General features: G+C 41.7%; 1 protein-coding gene across 1 annotated transcript in view; it reads right to left on the reverse strand.

Annotated features, from left to right (window-relative positions):
• The window catches only part of LOC122401092 (solute carrier organic anion transporter family member 5A1), a 48,410-nt gene that overhangs the window by 13,397 nt on the left and 15,615 nt on the right, over positions 1 to 19,398 (reverse strand). The window contains exons 2-3 of the mRNA XM_043403030.1: positions 2,609 to 2,923; positions 825 to 1,025 (exon numbers count right to left, since the gene is read on the reverse strand). Of these exons, the coding sequence (XP_043258965.1) occupies positions 825 to 1,025; positions 2,609 to 2,817 (410 nt within the window). The 5' untranslated portion in view covers positions 2,818 to 2,923. The remainder of the gene's footprint in view (positions 1 to 824; positions 1,026 to 2,608; positions 2,924 to 19,398) is intronic.

Genomic DNA, 19,398 nt, shown 5'->3' on the forward strand with positions numbered 1-19,398 from the left:
AACGCGAGACGAAATAGCGAGACATTGGAAGCGGTCAAAAGATCGAACGTGGTTAAAATTAAAACCACATTACGTTAGAAAGACACGCCATCGTGACAAAAGCACCTTCGTGACGGATGCAATCCGGGTACGGCCGACCATAAGTCTAACATTCTTCGAAGGTTTGTCACACACTATCGGTCAAAAGTTTTGGACCACCTCTCTCTTTACTATATTTCACTGCAACGATTCTATTATTATCTCTGTTTTGTTTATATCAGAAAAAAGTCAACATAAAATATTTAATTCACACTTGTACTCGGTTTGAAATCACTAGAGGAACGCGAAAGATGCGTTCGATCCGCGCTTAAGCAAGATGGCGCGCGACTAAACCGAACCAACCTCTCACGAGACGTTGTTCGAGTCGAACGAGAATTTTGATAATAAATTTTAATAACTTCAACGCGATTGAGCAACCGCGTATCTCTTCGCGATGACTCGCGAAGCACTGCTGAATACAAATGACACGTGTTTCTATAATTCTTATTGGATAACTTTATGTATATGGATCGATTTCATAACTGAGAATTTACTCACAGTCAATACACGTACGCTCCATACGTTTTCAATCTCGATTTTCTCAGAGAACGAACCATTAACTTATTTTTCTATCGAGAAAATAAAATGCAAATTATCTATCGATATTCTTCGACGGATAATCTTGCGCGTCCCAAACTTTTGGCCGGCAGTGTAGGTGTGTGGATGCTCCACGAGACGTTCTCGTTGGATAGATATGTGGAATTTTGAACAAGAATGCGCGTCGACTGGTTACTATGCTCACTCACCTATGGTCCACGAGGCCAGAACTGGGATTTCTACTGTGACACCTTATGACAGTGTCATGAGTCAGTCTGCTACCGGTAGCTTGCAACGGGTCTGTGGTTTCATCCGTGCCTGTGCCCGCGCTCTCAGCGTAGAGCCCCGTCATAGCGTACATGCTTTCGTTCCTTCGATGCCCGGCATGGTAATTGCTGCCAGACTCGGACCTGGAAACGTACGAGAAGGCGAAGGTCAGCGTGCAATTTGGAAGTGATCCATTAGTTCGTCCCACCAGCCCCTCTCTATCCGCCATTAGCTCGAGCAGTATGCGCATCCAATAATGGTACACGCGTTCCAGGTTAACAATATATACAGCGTCAGGGCATCGGATTAATTCGACGTCGAAACCCGGATTTCAATTTAATTTATTACGCTATTCTACCTTTTTCCCCCTGACGATATATCTTGGCAAACGGATCATCGTTTCAGCGCTAGTTCCCGCGTTCCTGGCCACACGATCGAATTAAATTACTTTGAAATCTCCGTTCTCCAAGGTGGCGGTCGGAAAACGTGTTGTTCGATACGAGTCTGAACAATGGCGACACAGAAAGAAGACTTTCTGCTTCGATCGTGTCGTTGGAAGTCTGCAGGAATGGTAATCCGATACGTAACTTTCTTTATTACAGAATAAGACTGTCGGATGGAAGAATAGAACGAAGATTACGGAGTCGATATCGCGTGGAAACGTACGGTGTAATGGAATATGAATGCCGCGGGACACGAAGATTGTACGTTGTCGCGAACGTAATTTTTCAGTTTCCTGTCTCGTTAACCAACGAGGGACAAGACAAACAGAATCCTGGAAGCCCCTGGACGCCTGAACCTGTACTTATCTAAACATTACACGTAGAGACCCCCGGCCGAAGGATCATATTACTCTGCACGGTAACAGGAGCTGCCTCCGTGCTGTTCGAATTCTTTTCCACGAACGAACGCCGGCGCAGGCTCGCGATCCTCGTCGGACGAAAGATGCTTTACAACGGAACTGGACAAACTTTATTCAACGATTAACCGAATATCAGTTTAAAACGTTCATTTATCTCTTTACAAATGAAATATAAATGGAAGTCTACGAACGAATTTAAAACTTTTAAATAGTGCTCGTGATGTAACATACACAATTATTTGAAGCTTCAGGCGACAAAATTTACCCCTATGATACTAGAAAAATTAATTCTCAAGTTAAAACGTCGAGGGAAATAAATCTGGATAGAATTTGTGAATCATAACTGAAAGAAATTTTAGGTTATGTAGCTTACAAAATTTTACTTTTGCGGAATATTGTACGGTTTTATACCTAATAAAAAAGGTAATAAAAACTATTAAAATTAGTACATTTTCCCCAGAAATAAGTACAGCTTTTTTCAGCAGTGTCAAAGAAAAAAAAAATTGTTTTCCCATAAAGAAATCCTGGTCCTTCGGGAAAGACGTTTGAGTGGCGAAGGGGTTGAAAAAGAATTTTTTTTTTCAACGACCAAGAGCACTCCATTTTCGAGTCAAAAGACCCAGACTGGGCTCTCGAGTCGCGCGCGCTACGAGCCTGGCTCGTTATTTCATTCGGGCGAGTTAAACGCGTCAAGATGCGACACCGGGAGATCCAACCGGGTCCGTTAAGCGCGAAAATTAACGACGAGAGCCGCTCCCGGGCGTTCTTTCGCCTAACTTTGGAACAAAGACGCGCTCTCGTTAGGAGGAACGTGTCGGGGCGACTAAGAAATTCCGTTCGAGGGGGGGGAAGGGCGAGAATCACCTTTTGTGCCCGAAACCACCGCCGCTCTCATTCCTCTTGTGGCCACTCTCGGATCGTTTGTGGCCAAAGGCACTGGATATGCTCTCGGCGCGTTTGTGACCGCTCTCCGAGCGTTTGTGGCCGATGAAACCACCGCCGGACTCCGTGCGTTTGTGGGCGAACATGCTCGAGCTCGATCCGTTCCTCTTGTGCCCGCTGGTGGACGCCATTTTCTTCCTTGTCCGCCTACGCCTTTTGCGTCTTCCGCTTCCTCCCTATGAAGATCGTTCAATTACGGCCTCAACGGCGACATCTTTCGCTCCGTGCTTCCGCTGCCTGAAAAACACAAAACGATTCGTTAAATTCATTATTGTTTCGTTACGTTACAAGCTGCAATTTATTTGTAAATTATAGACTCTTTTGCGGGACGGTATCCGGCTTTTTACGAATCGAGTTGCAACGTAAAATGGCGTGGAATTAACTGGAAATACTTGTTTAACGAAATATTGATTAACACCGAGCAAATCCGGTTCACTCGAACTCCGCCGGAAGTCCCGCGATTCCCCGAGGCGCGATAGGATCGGAACGAAGAGCATTGAAAAACGTGAATCTGCGCGTCGACACCGTTTGATGCAATCGTACGATCAATTGACATCTCTGTCTTCAACAGTTCAACGAACCTGTATCCGTAAGGTCAGGGCCGTTCAGCAACGCGAGTCGGAGCGCGCGCAAGTAGAATAGCTGTCGTCTTCGTTAGGGAGATAGGAGGATAACTGTATCTACTGCTCCGCCGCGACGCCTCTGCACGCTTTTGCCCGTTTCTTACGTTAAGTCGGCGAGAAGTTCGCCGCACAGACAGAAACCGTCCACCGCCGAGACTCGCGACGATAAAAACTATGTACACAGTTGTACCCGTATTTTATCGGTTCCAAAACGACCGCAGCTGATTCATTTGAATTTGTCACATTATTTTTTTAATCTAATCGAAATTCGTCCTAAATCATTTTTTTTTTTTTTAACAGCCATCATACATTGGGTATACCTGGATCTCAAATTTATTTTTATATTAATTTCCAGTACTAAGTGGAATTTTATTTTAAACTGAAAGTACGATAAGTGATTGACAGAAGATGCTTCATATAAATTACTGACGCTTTTTAATTTCCATTAATGGAAATTTATTAAATATCTGAATGGGAGTAATTGTGTGTATACTTTAACACTTTAACTGCCATGTCACCCATATATGAATTTTCCACTATGGAACTAGAAAAATAAATTCTGAAGTTGATATGTTGAGGGAAATAAATGTGTATAGGATTTGTGGATTTTAGCAAGGTTACAAAAATAATTACATGAACAAATTTTAGGTCTGGGAGAGGTTAGATTATACAGGGTGTTCGGCCACCCTTGGGAAAAATGTTAATGGAGTATTCTAGAGGCCAAAATACGACGAAAATCAAGAATACCAATTTGTTGATGGAGGCTTTGTTAAAAAGTTATTAACGTTTAAAGTTCCACCTTTACTGAATTTTTTTCTCGAAAATGCGCAGGATTTCGGGGGTATGTATATTCATAAAAAATTATTGTAATTGACCCCTGCAACGGAAAATAATTTTTCCAAAACGGTTTGAAATTTTTTTTTTCGTCGAAAAATTTCACACTTTCTCAAATTTTTTTCTAGAAAAAGCGCAAGATTTTTGGGGTATGTCTATTCACCAAAAATGACTGTAATTGACCCCCGCAACCGAAAATAATTTTTTTAGTACGATTTGAAATTTTTTAATTTTGTCGAAAAATTTCACACCTTCTCGAATTTTTTTCTAGAAAATGCGCAAGATTTCGTGGGTCTGTCTATTCACCAAAAATTATTGTAATTGACCCTCGCAACTGAAAATAATTTTTTTAGCATGATTTGAATTTTGTAATTTTGTTGAAAAATTCGTCCACCTACTCGAATTTTTTTCTCGAAAGTGTGTAAGATTTCGGGGGTATGTATATTGACCAAAAATGAATGTAGTTGACCCCCACAACCAAAAATAATTTTTTTAACACGATTTGAAATTTTTTAATTTTGCCAAAAAATTTGTCCACCTATTCGAATTTTTTTCTGGAAAATGCGCAAGAATTTGGAGATATGTATATTGGCCAAAAATGATTGTAGTTGACCCCCACAGCTAAAAATAATTTTTTCAGCACGATTTGAAATTTTTTAATTTGCCAAAAAATTTGTCCACCTTCCTGAATATTTTTCTCGAAAATGAGTAGGATTTCGGGGTTATGTCTATTCACCAAAAATAATTGTTATTAACCCCCGCAACGGAAAATAATTTTTCCAGAACGATTTGAAAATTTTTAATGTAATTGTTAATAACTTTTTAACGAAGCCTCCATCAACAAATTAGTATTCTTGATTTTCGTCTTATTTTGGCATCTAGAATCCCCCATTCAAATTTTTTCCAGGGGTGGCCGAACATCCTGTATAGTTTGCAATGGTCTAAACTAAAAATTTTAGTCTTGCAGAATATTGTACGGTTCTGATCCAACAGTGAATGTGTTAAAATGACTCTTCGGAGATTCCCAATATCTGGTACCTGAATTTTCTGATTTTTAGAGTTCAGATCGAGTGGAGGAAATTTGACGTCGCCGAACGAACGCCTACGAGCGTCGATGAATTTTGCAAGAGGCCTGTCGCCGAGCGGATTCAGCTCACGATTGTTTCCCGATTATTGCGAGAGGGCAAGAGAAAGACAGAACCGTGGCTCCTAGCCTTTCTGGCGGACGAAATCTTTCTTGTCGCAAGGCTAACGGGCCGCCGCGACGAAAGTTCTCGAAGCGAACTTGCGCAATTAACGCGTTACGTAAACGCGCGGGACGGTTCGTCTCGTCCGTCCTCCGGCGCGCGGCGGAAATCGAAACGGCGCATTAATTAATTTCGACGCCAATTAAAGTTCCGGGACTAGCGGGGCTCTGCGCCGCCAACTTCCGTTCCACGAGTCGCGACCATTTTGGCCGAACGTTTTCGCGTTAACCGACCCTGATTTTCCCTCGCGCTTATCCTCTCGCGATCTATTTTTAATAAACGTCGCGTAAGCGTTCTCCGCGAACCGCCATCGCGACAAACTCCGTCTAATTACTCGTAACGTCTACGCCTAACGATCGTTAATCGCCATAAATACAATAATAATCCTCTTCCATAATTTTTATTTGTAGGAAGTGTCGACTTTGACTGCAGGAACGACACTCTGTATCGAACGTTAGTCGAGAGCAGTCACAGTTTTACGTTTACGCTTTATGTCCTTACGTTTTATGTTCTTTATGTTAAATAGTTTTAGTAAATATTAAATAATATAGTTTATATAGTTACGTTTATTGTCCACGTGTTTGAACCCGACCATACGCATCTGACCATCCTCGACAATCCTTACATATTTTGTCTTTTAAAAATACAAACGAAACTTCGAATTTAAGTTTTGTAAATAGCTACGGAAGCTGCGTCCATTTCCAGAGAATTTTTCTTGCATTCGATAAATGTCTACCAAGTCTCGAGAAACTGTTCTGTTTGGACTCGGTCGAAAAGTTGATCGACTCGTTCGCATCTCGCTTTTTCAGCGGCGTTTTTTCACATTATCGACCAAGCCTGGCCTTGATTTCGTACCGATGAAAAATTGAAGGAGGTATGCCGCGCAGTATAGTCGGCTAACGAATTCAAAGTCAGGGATACATCGTAACGATCGTGGTTATAGCAAGAGCGACCGCGACGGCTAAACGACATCAGCTGTCGATGTTCCGTGGACTTCCGGCGAAGTCTGACCTCAAATCATTCGTTGGTATTCGCTGGAGAACCAGACGCCACGAGTAAAAGAGATTTACGAACTCATGGCGTTCCAAATTCCAAATAAAGATTCGTTTTATATTCGTACTTTAATATTTAACGGCGGATAAAATTGTACTTCAGCAATAGACAGTAATTGTAATTCAGTTATAGAAATGGGGCCACTATATAACTGTTCGAAATATTTTAAAACTTAATTTGAACTTTTTAACTTAAAAAAAATCTATATGGGAAAAAAATAAATACAAATGAAATTCAAGGAAACTACTACCACTAATTGTGCTCGAGCATAATGTAGGTCTGTGTGTTGGAAAGTTGTTTAGAATTATCTTACACGAAGCAATTTGATGAAATATTTATAGAGTGTAGAATCTATTTTATAATATCGTAGAACAAAATGGCTAGAAAGTTCTTGAAAGAACCTACACACATCCATAAATAATCGACTTCGGTTATGTACGAGGTTTTCTTTCGCGTTGAAAACATCCGGTTTTCATGGAACGCAAACAAAATATCTAACTGACAGCCTAGCTAACTAATAGATATGTTAACTAATTAACTGACAAACTAACTAATTTAGTGCAAACTATATAACTAACTGCAAACTAACTAACTACCTTACAAACTAACAAAATAACTGCAAACTAACTAACTAACTGCAAACTAACTAACTAACTGACAAACTAACTAACTAACTGAAGAACTAACTAACTAACTGCAAACGAACTAAATAACTGCAAACTATCGAACTAACTGCAAACTAGCTAACATTCTGCAAACAGGTAAAATAATGTGACTCGTATTCGGTACCAATTGAAAATGCCAAGACATTTATCTTCATCAATTAAATATTATTCAATATTTTACTTCTACTTGGATCCTTTGATTCATCGAATATTAGAGAGGCTATTCGCAGGCATGAACTAGATTTTGCCAAGATTTTAAATTGGTCCTCGTCCCGCGGCCTTGCATTAAATTCACCCAAATTGTTCGTTCTAATAGTTGGCACGTTTTATCCAGTTTTGCTCGCCATTAATTCAATTACTATTCGTTCTTGACACGAAACAGAACTTTGAGAACCATGGTCTTCATATAATATACAAAGTGTTCGGCTACCCTTGCGAAAAATTTTAATGAGGGATTCTAGAGGCCAAAATAAGACGAAAATCAAGAATATCAATTTGTTGATGGAGGCTTCGTTAAAAAGTTATTAACGTTTAAAGTTCTACCTGTACTGAATTTTTTTCTCGAAAATGCGTAGGATTTCGAGGGTATGTCTATTCACCAAAAATGATTGTAATTGACCCGCGCAACAGAAAATAATTTTTTCAAAACGATTTGAAATTTTTGAATTTAATTGTTAATAACTATTTAACGAAGCCTCCATCAACAAATTGGTATTCTTGATTTTCGTTTTATTTTGGCCTCTAGAATCCCCCATTAAAATTTTTCCCTGTATATAATTAGTAACATTATCAATTTTTATCGTGATATTTATATGCAATTTCGTATTTTCTACCCATTTCAACGCAATAACTATTATTTCCCTGAGTAAACTTCATGTTTCGTTTTGCAAAAATTGTTCAAACGCTATCGGTGCTCGCGATTAATACCGTCACTTTTATCAGCATCGAATTAGTACGGAAACGAGTAACGAAGTTCGTGTCGAGCAATAAACGTACGAGTGACAAGCAAGATCAAAACCAGCGTTAATTTTGAGCGGACTTATTTCGAGGAGAAACACCGCACGTGACGGCGACGATTATGGGGACTTTATCGGCCGTAGTTGCATAACCGTGTATTTTTTGCTACGATTTAATAACCGGTCGTCGGAGCAAAAACGGAAGTTACCGAACAATGTTGTTTCGACAACATTCAGGATATCTGATCCCCTGAATGCTTTAATGCGTTTCAAATAACGGTAAAAGGGGTTCTCGCCGCCATTTTGGTACTATCCTTCCTGCGACGCTTCCTCATTTTACAAGAACACATATCATCGACGTCAAATCAAGAATTATGGTTCCTCTCGATATCAAATAGTATTTCATAATAAATTTAAGTTTTGATCGGTGTCATATCCACGGAACAATATTATCGATTGCTAATTCGTCGATTCGCCTACACATTTCATAGTATCATTTAATAATTAATCGTTTGAGTAAATCGTATCAGTTACCAAGCCAATTTTCTATTAAATTCAAAAAATGAAACGAAATTTATCTGTGATAAAATTCAAGGATCATCGAGCAGGGTAAATTGGGAAAAAATAATTTCAATTTCCACGAAATTTTTGTACGAAACACCTACGTCTTTGTTCGACGACAGAGATTAATAGCGTTCGCGTATTTATTCCAATTTATTTTCAATTTACCATAATCAGTGATGCACCGAGTTAATTTAACGCAGTAATTAGACTTACGAGCGGAACCAACGCATAAGTTTTTTATTATAATTTCTATAATGTAAACAGATTGTTATCTAAGATTAATATTAATATTGAGCGAACAATATCGTAAATTACTATTAAAATATTTAAACTGAATACGATAATACATTACGAATAAGCAATAATCGAAGTTGATTTCCATCTCGCAGATGGAAGTAAGCGGAAAAATAAATTTGCTACGTGGAATTTACATATCGAAAATAAATATTAGCGTAGCGCAAACTTCCATAAACGCCTGTTTCGATTCCAAACAGAATCGGCTATCGGCGCGTTGCAGACGCGAGCTAAGCGTTAAGGATTAAACTTTCCCTTATTCGATGATCAAATCTTCGTTACTGAACCGCCGTTAGTCGCAAACCCAATTATACACCGCTGATCGCATTATGTCTCAGGTTATATACCTCGTTCTATACCCTCAAATAGCATTACCAGGTTATGGGGTTACGTACTCGTAAATCCCTTCCGGCCATCGTTTCTCTCATCTTTTCCAAGGCGTCGAGTCCACAATGCCTTCCACCCTGTCATTTAAAAACGAATTTGAACGAAACGCGATTACCCCGACAAAGTTGCTCGTAATTTTTAATTCCCGTGGTTCAAGAAATAAATTTAAGCAAACTCGATGCTCATATTCCAGATTCGACTGTGAGATTTATCTTTACAGAAACTCCCTCGATAAAACGTTCCAGTTCGGGACCGCTCGGAACGCTTTAACGAGGTTCAACTACAAATTCGATAATTCCTTCCACTAAAAGTGTATTTCGAATTGTATGCAACAGTAAAGAATTATCTGTTAAAAATAACTAAAAATAATAGTTAATATGCACGCAGGTAAACAGATGCGTGACATCTATTGTCTCGAGACAAATGTACTTTGTAATAATTTGTTAGTCGTTTGAAATAAAAACCCTGATATAAAATTAACATTATCGATGCTCGATCGTTTAGTATCGGCGCGAGTCTTTCGTGCCTGCGGCCATGGCTTCTCGGCTCGCGTGAAAAATAATCCGTGTAACGTTCGCCGGAACGGTTGATCGAACATTCCGCCAGTACGAGAAAAGAAAATTAAAGAAACTTTGTAATCGAAGACAGGCAATTGCCAAGAGAGTCGCGTGGCGCGGCCTTGCCTCGTCGAATTAACGTCGACTCTGTATTTTTCCCCGTAACCCAGTTCCCGTCGATCCATCATTCCCATTGCTCAAAATGATATCGCGCGAGAACTCCCCGCCCCTCCCCTACTCCGCCCCGCGTCGGTTGCAAAAGTCTGCGCGCCGAAATGACTCGCGGATTCGGCGAGAAGTTGAAATACGGCGTTGCGGTAGGATATCGTGCGGTACGCCGCCGTCGGCCGAAAGGCTGACCTAGTGCCCAACCCATCGCCAGGAACTTGAAGACCTCCCTGCACGCGAGGGACCATTCAATCTACACGTGAGGATGGATGGATGCCCGCCGGCTTAGACCGTACCACCGCGATAGAGGCGACTCGAGGCTCGAAAACCAACCCCCCGTTTCGCGATATCGCGCCCGAGCCCGCGACGATCGATAGATCGCAACCAATCGAGGCCCAGCCTCGATACGCGGCCACGATCGAACCCCGAACGAGCGCAATCGCGACGCTTCCTGCCAAGGCGATCGTGTGTGCGCCCGGAAGAAAACAATTAAACTAGTCCAAATTGTCGAGCAACCGTAACTGGATTTCCTCGAGACCCGGAACTAGCCAACGATTTACGACAATCGACGCGAGACAGATCCACGGTACCAAGGAGGGGTGAAATTTTTATTTGGACGATGATTTCTGTGGTCGTTGACCCCTTGAAATAAAAATTACGAGTCTGTTTCGAATTAAACTCTATTTAAATATAAATCGAATTAAATATTTCACGACGAGGAAATAACAATCGGAGGGTTGGGGATGATCCGTATATAAAAATAAACCGACAAGACCTGTGCATCTTCGAATATTCCTAACTAGTAGAATAATGGGCGAAAGTGGGACAAGTGCCAATTGCAGATTTGCAAGAAAACACTTAAGGGGCGGTCGTTTAGTTCCTGGTAATTTATGATTGCCATTGTATCGCTGCCTCTAGCGATCGTTCTTGATCTCGCGTGGTTCTGCCAGCACTCCGGATCGCACCGGATTCTACGGGATCGACACAGTCGTTGCGAACCGTCTGCCGATTTGCAGAACAATTCCTAGAAACTAATTTGCTTTAGTTCAACCCGGGATATAAAAACTTCGATAACGTGGGCGAGTCGAGTTCTTATGCACCCTTGGCGAAACCGTTAGCGACACGTGCTGGCCTTGACTCGCACCGTGCGCATGAATAAACCAAAATTGTGAGTAGTTTCGTGCAGTTTGATTCGTGCTCGCAAAAGTTTCCGGCAAGTTCGAAGGAAAGCAACAATTCGTAAGAGAAAACCTCGCACGATAAACGATTCCCAAATTATATATTTATGAACGAATCAAAATGGCTGATCGTTCTGGCTGCAGCAGTTCTCAAAGAACATCGCGCAACAAAGATGGCGACCTCGTCGGATGCAATAACGCCGCGTCTTCCTAACCTCCGTTGCAAATTATCTGCGACGCGACACGAACGATTTCGATGATCGATTAATGTCTCGTTAATTCCTATCGGGATCGCGTATTACTTTTCCACCTTGGCTTGCAAAATTGGTGGCGCCCGCGACGTAGTTTCCCCGGCAATTTTGTCACTGATAGGATTTCCGGCCGCCCGGTAATTAATGCAACGAGGAAACTAATTTATCGGCCGAAAACGCGACGCGAAAATTCGCCGTGCACGCGCGCCCGATTTACGGAACCGAACCGAGGGAGCGCGGTTATTGGGTGAATTTCGACGCGACCCGTTGATTAATTTAATGGGGACCGACGTGGTCGGGGTCTGGAGGAAAAGACGAGAAGTAGCTGCCCCCTGAATACTTGATTCCCCCGTGCTTTGTGTCCGCGAGCACAATTGCATATTGTAGGCTGCGGCATGTCGCCGGCCGATTCACCGTGGCACAATGTCGTACACGCCAAGAATTGCACCGCCTACCTTCGTGACGTTAGATTGTTTGTCGAGCGAAACAGCAAAAACGGGAGGGCTCCACGGTAACAGCATTAGGACGAATGCTTCCTCGTGCCGTTCGGTTATTCCAGTTCCACTCGACATGTACAGCCTTTCGCGTTGTTTCGATTCCATCTTGTTCCTTGTCTATACCGGTGGTCACGATTAAGTATTTCAGATTCACGACGAGTGTTAATGCAGCTGCGAGAGACACCGGGATCGAATTTCCAGCTCCCAGAAAGGCACAGCAGATACGGCGTTTGGCTTTGTATCTTGCCGAACGTAGCAAAGGACAGCGAATGGAGGGTAAATAAGAATAATAGAATGATCCGTTCGCTCGACGTTGAGCTTTGTTGTTGCGTCGAGAGAAGTTCCGTTTCAGTAGCAGGGACGACTACCGTTCGTATTCGACTGTAAAATAAATGTTTGAAGAGATTTTAATTCTTCTTCGTTTCGTACTTATGCGTCCCCGACGGAAATTTCTAACCGGAAACAATCGGTTCGTTTCGCTGTATCGAACGAAGGAGGTTCCTTTTGCGCGGGGCACCGGCAAAAAACAAGATTAAAATAGTTTCATATACGTCGACGACCCACGTATATCGCTATTTTGCCGCATTTACTGCGGACTTCGTCGAGGCGAAAATATACTTGTCGGCGAGCGGGTGACCAATCGAAAAAGGGGAATAAAAAATTCAACTGTGCTACCCGCTTCCGTCGCTGCACCCCCAAAAGAACAACTCTTTCCGAAGTTTAGCCAATCTACGCGGTGTACCGCTTGCTAGGATCGACGATCCGCCGTTTTTTTTTTCCGAGTTCGGAGGGAACGTGGATCATCGGGTAACTTCGCTGGGAGGTCTGTTTCATAGGGATTTTTTTTTTACTCGTGAACAGAGTGCGTGACACAATTGGGACGGTCTGGTGTTTCGAATTTGCTACGAAATAACGAGGATTTATTTTTGCACGATTTTACCAGTAGATAGAAGTTTCTTTGATAATATTAATTATAAATATTGCGCAACTAATGGGTTTTACCGAAATATGGAAAACCTATCTCCTAACCCGATACAATGCTAACACTCTTTTAATACAAAAACGTTTATTAACATAAAATGAGGTAATACATACACCTGTCTCTACACGTGTGCATTGTGTTTACCCCGACTTGCGTCAGCTGTTCTAAAGCCAATTAGTACGTAGGTTCGAACTACGGTTAATAACGACAGTTGCATACATATGTATATTAGTTCCGTTTGATAGTTTCGGCCTCCGAAAGAGTTATACTTTTTAATTGCTTTCCGGTTAAGATTGGTAATTGCCTCGTGTCGGTTCGCGAATTGACACCTGTCTCTCATATTCCTGACGTTCAATTAGTACGCGATTAGGAAACAATTCCGTAGGTGGTATTGGCAGGCTAACGAGAGTTAAATAAGAGCGTACGTGAAATCGCCTCTGCCACCCTCGTTAAGAGTCGCCGAGCGATTGTTACTTTCGTTGAGTGGTGTCTCGGTTCGAGCCGATCGACGCTACGATAAAATTCCAAACGGAACAGGATCCGTCGCGGGGGGGAACCTGACGATCGCTGGCACGATCGAATACGACCGTTTCGTGATCGACGATTATAATTGGTTCGCGGAGCAAAGAAAACTTCTCTAATTACGGGTACCACGGAGATTCCAGGGTCCCGAGAAGTTTCGCCAAAGTTTCGTCGACGGGATCCATTCGTTCTGTGTCGAAAGGACACGTGGATCGCAACGGGACACCCGGTATGCACACGAGCGACCGGAAACTTTTGGCACTGCAATAATATACCGCTATACGGTACTGCAGAAAAATATAATGCGACGCTCCTCCCCTCCCCTCGCCCCTCCCCTGCACAGCTTTATATAGACTGAATCGTATACCTGTTCTATGTACCGAAACGAACGCAATCCCCGGGTCACCGGGCATATTGACTCTGCGATAAATCACCGCGATGGCAAGTATGCTCCGCTGCCACCGTCTGACGCGACTTCCAGTTGTTAATGATTGCCTATAAAACTACCTGTATAGAGCGCGGCTGCTGACCTGTGGCTGATCGCACGACTAATTCCGCTTTGAAATTACGCCGACAGCGCGTCGCGTCGCGGACCATTCAATAGAAAACCGCGCGAGACTGTCGACGCCAAAGATTACCAATTTTTTCCTCTTTGATGTACATATTAGGTTCTACAGCAAAGTTCAGCCCTATGACATCGAACTCTATGAACTTGTTTAAATTTCTCTGGAGCCCCATTAATACGCATTGTTTGCATTTTGAAACATTAAAATCCTCCAATCCGTTCAAAAGTTACGATGTTTTAAACATACGCATGAAATTTCAGAGCAACGTTTGTGACCACGCATTATATTTTCGGTAATGAATTTTTTTCTCGAAAGTGCGTAGGATTTCGGGGATGTGTCTATTCGCCAAAAATGATTCTAATTGGCCCCCGCAACCAAAAATAATTTTGTTAGCACGATTTGAAATTTTTTAATTTTGTCGAAAAATTCGTCCACCCACTCGAATTTTTTTCTAGAAAATGCGTAGGATTTCGGGGGTATATATATTGACCAAAAATGATTGTAGTGGACCCTCTCAACTGAAAATAATTTTTTTAGCACGATTTGAAATTTTTCAATTTTGTCGAAAAATTCGTCCACCTACTCGAATTTTTTTCTCGAAAGTGCGTAGGAATTCGGAGGTATGTATATTGACAAAAAATGATTGTAGTTGACCCCCACAGCTAAAAATAATTTTTTTAGCACGATTTGAAATTTTTTAATTTTTCCAAAAAATTTGTCCACCTTCCTCAATTTTTTTCTCGAAAGTGTGTAAGATTTCGGGGTTATGTATAATCACCAGAAATGATTGTAACTGACTCGTGTAACCGAAAATAATTTTTCCAGAATGATTTGAAACTTTGCAATTTCGCCGAGAAATTTCTGCACCTACCCCCTGTCGATTTTTGAGAAGTCAAAATACATATAAAAATGTCTTCTTTTATTATACAATAATACAGAAATTGAATTGGACTTTCGAGCGGTCGGGTAACGGAAGAGGCCATAATATAATAATATAATAATTGAATTTGATGATATAACCAAGACAGACGACTTAGTGAATCCTCTAAGGAAAAGACGCGACACGGTCGCCTAACGACGAATCTTTTTAGTTACGTAAACGCGTCGTCGGCTCATTACCAGCAATCGGTTGATCCAATTTCCGTGTACGCACGGCGATACTCAGCGCGTAATCTCGTTAAGGCACTTTTGATGCGTTATTTGCTTCGATACGCGCATAATTCGGCGAACGTTTAATTATGCAAACGCGAAGGGCGCAGCAACGCGTGAAGCGATGGCTCGCGAACGAAACACTCGAACCGTTTGGAAATACTACTTCGCCTATGCCGAACGCTCGTTACAATGGGATAATGTTTGAAATATCGATTCCTCGATTCTCTAAGTAAATACGCGGAATAGCTGCGTGAGATATTCTCGATCTCGATTTATTTCGCGATAGGACAAGCTCCGATAAAAAAAAGTATACCTTGGGAATACACCGTGTTAGCTCGGGGAAAATATGATTTTAATGGTATTCAATATGAGTGAGAGAAAATTAAAGCTGATATATTCGTTGCAATCGTAATTACAATGGTTTGAACTCGAACAACTTTTTCAGATTGGTAATGAAAGAAATTTAATCGTTTTACATTCAGGATGCAAATAATTGGAAACCATAATAAATTAGTGTCTTCCTCGTCCGAGATGAAAAGAACTAATTAACATCGTACCAGAATCGATGATACGGATGGCTGCTTAAAATTATGAGCAACAAAACGTGCCTTCAGCATCGACGAGCGTCGCTTCGTTCGAGTAAAAATTACTATTCAATGGACGTAAACGCTAGGGTACAAAGTACGTCATAGCTGTTATTCTACGGCAACGAGCGACGATATAATTAGTACCTAACGTCACTTTCATTCTCCTCGTCGATCCCCTGTCGCGTTAATACGCGTCAAAGTCAATCCCCTGCGTCGAATGCCCCTAATTTTTCCAGGCTATTCTCCGAAGATCGCTTCAAAGCTGAGAGACCATCTTTGGAAGGACGTCTCTATTGATAAACTTTGCAACCGTGACTATTTCGAGCAGAACAATTTATTAATCTTTCTCTGACACCACTTTTTCCAATACTCGTGGATTCGTTCACCAGCGAAGTACTTTACATATGTATACACCCGATTATACACCAGTTACTCCCACTCGTATTCGTACAATGTAATGGTGAGTCGCTATAAATGAAAGGAATTACTTTTGTTTCTTATGAATTTTGTTCATTTACTTTTACCAAACGTTGTTTATTACACATTAATTTATTTAATTAATATCAATTATAATATAATACAGTTTAAAAATCAACAGTACGTGGGTTTATTCCCAAGCGGTCAACCCATCCTGTGCTGTACGCCGCCGCTCAATGATGCTTCACTTCGGTGATCGGACGAGAACTACTGTTTCCAATGCACCAACGTAGACCGTCGAGAATTTTTGTTCTTAATTTATTAAAATATAAATCCTTGAATATCTTAGTATATGAAAGCGTCAAATTTTATTTTTTATTTAGCGAATCACCATTATACTGTACGAATAATTGTTCCCTGCTCTGTTTTCGAAGCCGCTTCGTTTCCCATCGCCTTAAGTACGCAATGTCCCTTTCCTTGATATTTAAATCGTTTCCCCGAATCGTCCAGGGAACGTGACCACTGGTCCAGAGAGTATTATTTCGAAAGGAAACGTTCGTTGGTCGTTCGATAACCATCTACTGCTCTCGAAAGAGTCGAGTAACGTCGAATCGGGGACGTTCCACGAACCTTCCTTGTACAAGGATTATTTGAAATGCTGTCCGTGTCACGGGATCGTGAGTGGCTGGTACACGGGGACCGGAATCACTATGCGGGATACTAAAAGCTGAACTTCTCGCGTAAACGATACGCTTGATGCGACTCTAAATATAAATCGTTCCTTCAGAGGCACGCACTCGGACGACCCTGCGCCGCGCCGGCACAATTACACGGATTACTGAAGTCTCTTAGCCGGAGGAGATGCTGTTCTATCGTGTAATGTAGACCAGACGCGTGGATCAGATTCCACGGTTTATGGAAAATCGGATTCCAGCCTCGCCAGACGGAGAAAAACGTTTTATTCATTTTAAGACGAAAAATATTCTGCCATTTAACCCCTTTTACGAGTCTGACTCGTGATGAAAATTTTAGGCCAAACTTGAATATCACGAGTCAGGCTTGTTGTTCAATTTCACGTCAAACGTGAATATCACGAGTCGAACTCGTAAATATCGATATTCCGTCGATCGACATATGTATCATGTTTCAAGTTCCGATATTAGAGCTTCTTCCGAATTTCAGAGTAATGCAAGGGGTTAATAAACCTCACAAGACGACTTTCTTTTATAGAATAGGGCCCATAGAAACCGGTATATTTTTAAAAATAAGTTTTATATCGTATGGAATTAAAATATATTTTTAACGCGTTTTAATTCGAAAAACTGCCACGCTGTGAATGTTGTTGCATAGTCGTTGATAGAGATCGAAACACGGCCCTCTTACGAAATTAACAATTGAGGTCTCGCGCGATCCTACAACCTGGAAGAGACCGAGGTCAGTCTCTCTGCTGTGAGATCGGGCCGAGACCGTAATCTGCGGAATCGTTCCGTAGGAAACCTGAGCCCACAGAGAATCGTGGGCAGGATAACGAGGTCACGCGTATGAACGCTTCTAGATATACATATCGCGGATCCTAAATACACTTGGTCACCGCGCGGTGGACGGACGGGAGGTGCTTTTCCAGAACAATCGCGATACTCTGTGCCGTGTGTCCTGTTATCGGTTCGGATCTTGCGCTAGGGACGTTAAAAACTGGGATTCAGGACACCTTGCAATCTTTAATAACGTGCAAACTGCCATGGTGGTCACTGGTGATCGACATTTAAAAGTTACGATATATTGCAAAAATATTTTTATCTATAATTAGAAAAGATATTTAGATACACATTTTACAACTCACAGAGCACAGAAATTATAGAGTCCAATGTGCTTTTTTCAATTGAATTTTAAATTTAAATTTGAATTTTTTGAAAGTTTGAATTTATAGCACAGAGTTCAGCAGTTTTACTGGTGAAAATTGGAAAATCTTTCTGGTTTTTTCCGTGGCACGTTCCTTGTTAAATTCGGTTTTGCGTAAAATGGAACAATTTTTGTGCAGAAACGTTACTATTTGCAAGAGGCGTGAACGCGCCAGTTCGCTTCCCAACGTTTTCATACGGTTTTTCATCGGAATCGTCGGTACAGTCGCGACAAAAGAACCGTTTGACTTTGCGTCAACGTCCTCGGAACAGGGGAAGCGAGACGGACCGTTCTCCTTATTGAATCTCGCGCAGGTTAAGCGGATTAGATTGGCTCCAAACGAGAAAACAGGTATAATTCCGTTGGTCTATTGGAATCGGATAAGGACCGCGATAATGCCTCCGTAACGGTTCGATGTTTCCTTTCGCGGGGATTTCCTCCGTAAATCTATCGTCTTTCTTTACGATTGTGTTTAACAAGACGAATTATTCTTTTTTTTTAAATTACATCCCTCATAAAATTCGATGGAAACCGGACGAACTACGATCATTTTTACACGTGGAACGTTTGATGGTCGGTGTAGCAAAAATGGCCAAACTTTTGTCTGGAAAAAGCAGACGGTTTCGAGCAGATTCCGAGAACAAACAATATCGTTGGGAAGTTGATCACCGTGCTAAATGGCGCGGTGCCATAGCTTTTATTAAAAGTTCCCGTCGAGTTCACGTGTGAAAAACAAGCATAGCGGTTCTGTTAACACTTTACCGACCCGGTAGCGGTTGACCCTAAGTTATATGTACTTTTTCTTACACCTATAGAAACGTTGAATCAAACTTTGCCACAGTACTTACTAATATTGTTTCTGTTATTACAGGGTAATTAAATCTAATAACATTTTTTATTTCACCGATCGATAAAGTTGTCGAGCGACCGTTTACAGGTCTTTCGATCCCGTGCTAAGTAAACGCCAACGCGCGACAAATATAACCGTTGTTGCATCAAATCTTTCCGCCGTGTCGTTCTATTTGTAAGGCAATCGATAAGAATCGTACCTTCGGTACCTGTGTTTGCACACGTGCTACAAATCGGTCCGGCTTAATGCTTCGCGGCCAGCGACAAAACGAGACGGCCATCGAAGGAAATTACGATAGGAACTGGACATAAAAGCACCGAACAAACAATCGCGTTTCTCCTTTTTTGCGGCGTATCGTGCTCGTTACGGTCGATATGGAGCCGAGGAACGGATAATTAATCGATCTACGCCCGGGGAAAATCTCGTATATGCTTCTTCTTTAGGAAGAAGCAAAGTAACATAG

This window comes from Colletes gigas, unplaced genomic scaffold (assembly GCF_013123115.1).
Source record: "Colletes gigas isolate AHSC1104 unplaced genomic scaffold, ASM1312311v1 Colletes_gigas_Sc00021, whole genome shotgun sequence".
Taxonomy (NCBI): domain Eukaryota; kingdom Metazoa; phylum Arthropoda; class Insecta; order Hymenoptera; family Colletidae; genus Colletes; species Colletes gigas.